Source organism: Tupaia chinensis, unplaced genomic scaffold, assembly GCF_000334495.1.
Source record: "Tupaia chinensis unplaced genomic scaffold, TupChi_1.0 Scaffold000704_1, whole genome shotgun sequence".
NCBI classification, from domain to species: Eukaryota; Metazoa; Chordata; class Mammalia; order Scandentia; family Tupaiidae; genus Tupaia; species Tupaia belangeri.
This window is the reverse complement of record NW_006160227.1, coordinates 3,508,223-3,512,724: the sequence shown is the minus strand read 5'-3', so window position 1 is coordinate 3,512,724 and position 4,502 is coordinate 3,508,223. Positions and strand designations below refer to the sequence as shown.

Below are 4,502 nucleotides of genomic sequence, written 5' to 3'. Positions count from 1 at the left end.
TGGAGGCCCCGCAGGTCGGGGCTCGGGGCCACCACATGCCACAGCTTGGATTCTCACAGCTGCTTCTCTCAGGCCTCATCGACAAAGTGGACAACTTCAAGCCACTGAGCCTGTCCAAGCTGGAGGACCCCCACGTGGACATCGTCCGCCGCGGAGACTTCTTCTACCACAGTGAGAACCCCAAGTATCCGGAGGTAAGTGGGGATGCTGCTCGAGGCCAGTTCGGTTCGGGTATTCCACGGCGGCCCTGGGCCAGAGGACACTGGGGCAGGGAGGCCTCGCAGGTGGCAGGCCAAGCGTGGGGGGGGACGAGTGTAGGGTTCTGCAGTTTGACTGGTGTGCACCCGGCCCACCCTACCGGGGCTCCCCGATTCATCCTCCCCACGTCTTCTTCCCTCCCCAGGTTGGAGACCTCCGTGTCTACTTCTCCTACGCGGGACTGAGCGCCGATGACCCTGACCTCGGCCCTGCTCACGTGGTAACCTGCCTCCTCAGGGCAGCCCCGAAGCCAGGCTTCACCCCCTGCCTGGCAGACACCGGCTGTGCTTTGAGTGCCGGGCCCCTCCGGAACGCCCGTGTGTGCTCACAGCCACACTCAGCCGGCCGACCTCTCGAGCAGTTTCTGAGGCCCGTGTCCCCTGTACCCACAGCCCTAAGGCTGAGAACTGCCGTTCTGGGGGGTCTTGTCACGCCTCTCGAGGGTGTGCAGTCACACGCTGCCCCTCCCCCAGCCCTGGCTTTCGATCTATAAATACTCAGGCTCCCGACCCTGCCATGCGGTGCCCCAGCTCTTCCTGCCCAGTGTGGGCGTCAGCCCCAGGTCCTCCGTGAGCCTTTGGATGAAGCAGCTCCACGGAGCTCCAGGGGCTGGCACGTCCAGGCAAGGGAATGGAGAGAGGAGCCTCAAGGTCTCTTCCCTTACTCACTGCTTGGCACACAGTCCTAGCACAGGGTCGTAGGGGTGAGGAGGCAGGGATCTTGCCTCACACCTGCGTCCCCTGACTCCTCCCTTCAACTCTGACTCAATTCTCTGAGCAGGTCACCGTGATTGCCCGGCAGCGGGGTGACCAGCTAGTCCCCTACTCCACCAAGTCTGGGGACACCTTGCTGCTCCTGCACCACGGGGACTTCTCCGCAGAGGTGAGTGGACGCTACTCTGACTGAATGACGGTGGGACCGGCATGTCCTTCCCTCCTTTCTGCCAATGTTTAGGGTTTTTTTTTAAATGTTTATTTCTTTCGGGACCAGCAGTTGGTGTAATGGCTATGTTGCTTGACTCCCATGTAGTTAACCGCAGTTTGAGTCCCGGACCCGGTGGCTTAAACTCACGCCAGGCGCGCGCACGTGAGTGCCCAAGATCCTGAGAGGAGAATGGAGGAGAAGGGATTGCGGCGTTCTCGCTTTCTATCTCTGTCTCCCTCTGTCTTTCTGGCAAGCATACGTGCCCTATAGCAAAAACCCCTCCAAAGAAAAAAAAGTTTCTTTCTTCCATGAGAGGGACAGACAGGGACTGCTATGCTGTAATCCCAGCCTCCCAGCCAGGTAGGCGCACCACAGGCGTGTCTCAGGTCCAGATCGACCTGGGAGCCTGACCCAGGGCCTTGCCGTGTGGCTTCAGTACTGCGCGGTAGCATCCTGCTCTCTGCCCTTACCACGCAGCAGGGCCCTGGCAGTGAGCTGAGGACGGCACGTTGAGCAGGAGCCTCACGGGCCGTGGGACAGAGGGGTCCATCAGAAAGACAGGTGGTGACAGCTGTGCTGTGTTTGAAGGGGAGGGCGTGCTTGGAGATGAGTGGACGTCAGGGTAGGAAATGAATCCCTGTAACAGTCGAGCAAATGCTCATGAGTCATTTTGCTGAGACCCAGGTGAGAAGGGGCAGCCTCGAAGAATGGGGACAGTTAGTGGTCCAGGCGAGGACAGCCGGTCTGGGCAGGAGAAAGGCCTGCCTTGTCCAGGAGCACCAGGAGTGTCGTGTGGCCACAGCCCAGGGCAGGGGCAGCGAGGCGGTGAGGCTTCCGGGGCGCAGGGGCCACCTTGAAGGGCGTGCTCCCATCAGGAGGGCAGCGAAGGCCTGGGCTGAGCATCCCGGGGCCCAGTGAGTGAGGGCGAGCACCCCTCGGAGGCCCCCCGAGCTGTCAGGTCTCCCCTCACCTGTCCATGAGTGGCGAGGGTCAGGCCTCACCCAGGTCCCAAGGAGAGAGATGCAAGATGCTGGTTCAGTCCCGTCCCGTTCCTGGGTAGGAGGTCCTTCTCTCTGACACAGCTCCACAGTCGCTATCCTTTCTCCCGTGTGCCACTGCTGGGACAGCAACGTCTTTATTATTATTATTTTTGTATGCATTCAGTCGCTATCCATCTATTGGCTGAAATGACTTTTACAGGACTTCTGGATCCTTTCTCCAGAAGGGCCTCAAAGAGTTGGGGCAGAGGCAAGTGTCAGGGATTGGCTGCGACCCTCAGGTTCCCCCGTCAGAACTCTGCCGCCGCATCCCTGTCAGCCTCCCCTCCTAGGGTGGTGTACGGGCCTGTAGGCCTCGCCCGCTCCCTGTACCTGGCCAGGACCAGGGTGTGTTCAGCCCGTTGCCTGACAGCCCAGTTACCAACCTCAGAGCGGGGCTGCCCCTCCCAGTTTGGCAGGCTGTGAGTCACCCTCTCCCCGGGGGTTTTCTAAAATTAGGAGGCCCTGTCCAGGCCTTGTTCTGTCTGCAAGGGCTCTTGCCCCGCCCCTGGCTTCCAGCCTTCTGCAGGCAGAGGACAAGGTCTCAGAGCTGTCCCCCAGAGCTGTGGCTTAGGGAACCCGGGAGGGAAGGCCCTGACAGCGCAGGCGACAGGCGGCCTGCTCATCACTCAGGCTTCTTGCTGCTTGTCACGCCCAGATCCCTGCCGTCTCCCCACCCTACTCAGCTACCCCTGCCCTCACACACACGAGGCCTGGGGTTTCTGCCAAGCAGGAGGAAGGGTGCTGAGCCAAGGAGGCAGCCCAGGGCACTGAGAAGAAGCCCCCGGCCCCAAGGCCATGATGGCCGGGTTCCAGTCCCAGGGCAGGAGAGTGCAGTGGGCTGGGTGTGGACATGGCAGACGGGCCGCAGCTTTGCCTCCCACCAGCCATGGGACCTCGACCCAGTGTTTCCCCCTCTGAACCTGTTTCCTCATCTCTAAAACAGAAAATTTTAAAAATATATTGTGATCACTGTTCCTACCATTCTTGGTTGTCGTGAGGATTTTTCACTCATTCATTCAGCAAGCTTTCGTTGAGCACCAGGGACCTCACAGACATGGTCCCCATTCCCGGGAACTTAGGGTTTAGGTACCTGTGTGGGAGGTCCACGGTGGTCCAGGTGACAGCCGGCGTGGATGGTGGGGAGACGTGGGAAGGTGTGGGTGTGGAGCTGAGCTGGCAGGACTTGCTGGCCTGCTGGAAGGATCGAGGAGGAGCGAGTTTCAGGGTGTGCAGGTCAGGGTGGAGAGACAGAGAAGGGAGAAGGCAGAGAGAGGAACAGGTGGGGGGGAGGGCGGGACGTGCCAAGACGCCAGATGGAAGTGTCATGTAGGCAGGGGGGACTGTGAGCCCAGAGGAGCTACGAGATGTGCAGCTTTAGTTTAAGGTCCTGGGCACCTGGGCCAAGGAGAGGGAGGGTGTCCCTGAGAGGGCGTGGATGCAGGCGTGGGTGGAGACAGCAGGAGAGGCCGAGGGCGAGGGGGCCCCGCAGCCTGTGAGAAGGGTGCTGGGGTTAGGTGGTCACAGAGCACGGAGCCTGCGTGCACACTGCTGGACTCCTAGGTGGTGGGTAGTAACCTGCGGAGTACGAGGACTGTCACGTCCGCTCCAGAGGAGACATGGGCTGGGGACTCTAGGGGGAACTGGGCCGGGGTCTGAGCAGGACTTCGGCGATCCACAAAGGCCCTGTGCTTTGCCCCATGCTCTGCCAGCCTGGGCAGGAGGTGGCCCTGGCCTCTGAGGTCGGTTCAGGATGGCGCGGCCCCCAATACCTGCCGGGCCAGCAGGCACACCTTAGTCCTTTTATTAAAAAGTTTTTATTCTTTTTTTTTTTTAAGAATTAATTTATTTGACTTTATTTATTTATTTATTTGATCAGAGAGGGATGGAACGGGGGCGGCGGGAGGACAAGAAAGCAAGCCACCAGATCCAGGACTTGAACCATTGTTGGCCATGTGGGAGTCCAGTGCCCTCAACCACCACACCACCTGCCGGCCCTTTTTAGAGAGATTTTTGCTATAGGGTGCATGAGCTAGCCAGAGAGACAGAGACAAAGCGAAAATCACCCCCAGGGGGGATGACCACGCTGCAGTCCCTTCTCCTCCATTCTCCTGGGATTGTGAGCACGCATGCACACATGCCCGGTGTAAACTTTATGCCTTCAGGTCTGGGACTCGAACCACAGTTGGCTACATGGGAGTCCAGCAACGTAAGCATTATGCCATCTGCTGGTCCCAAGCCTTCACTCTTTTTTTTTTTTTTTTTTTCTTTGAGACGTGTTTC

General features: G+C 59.4%; 1 protein-coding gene and 1 long non-coding RNA gene across 2 annotated transcripts in view; one reads left to right on the top strand and one right to left on the bottom strand.

Moving 5' to 3' along the window:
• Positions 1-4,047, bottom strand: part of LOC106736224 (uncharacterized) — an 8,423-nt gene extending 4,376 nt beyond the window's left edge. The window contains exons 1-2 of the long non-coding RNA XR_001371311.2: positions 3,313-4,047; positions 2,153-2,300 (exon numbers count right to left, since the gene is read on the bottom strand). This is a non-coding gene — a long non-coding RNA (uncharacterized LOC106736224). The remainder of the gene's footprint in view (positions 1-2,152; positions 2,301-3,312) is intronic.
• Positions 1-4,502, top strand: part of TMEM43 (transmembrane protein 43) — a 16,520-nt gene that overhangs the window by 9,078 nt on the left and 2,940 nt on the right. The window contains exons 8-10 of the mRNA XM_006160684.3: positions 73-194; positions 404-478; positions 1,039-1,140. Coding sequence (XP_006160746.1) covers positions 73-194; positions 404-478; positions 1,039-1,140 — 299 coding nt within the window. The remainder of the gene's footprint in view (positions 1-72; positions 195-403; positions 479-1,038; positions 1,141-4,502) is intronic.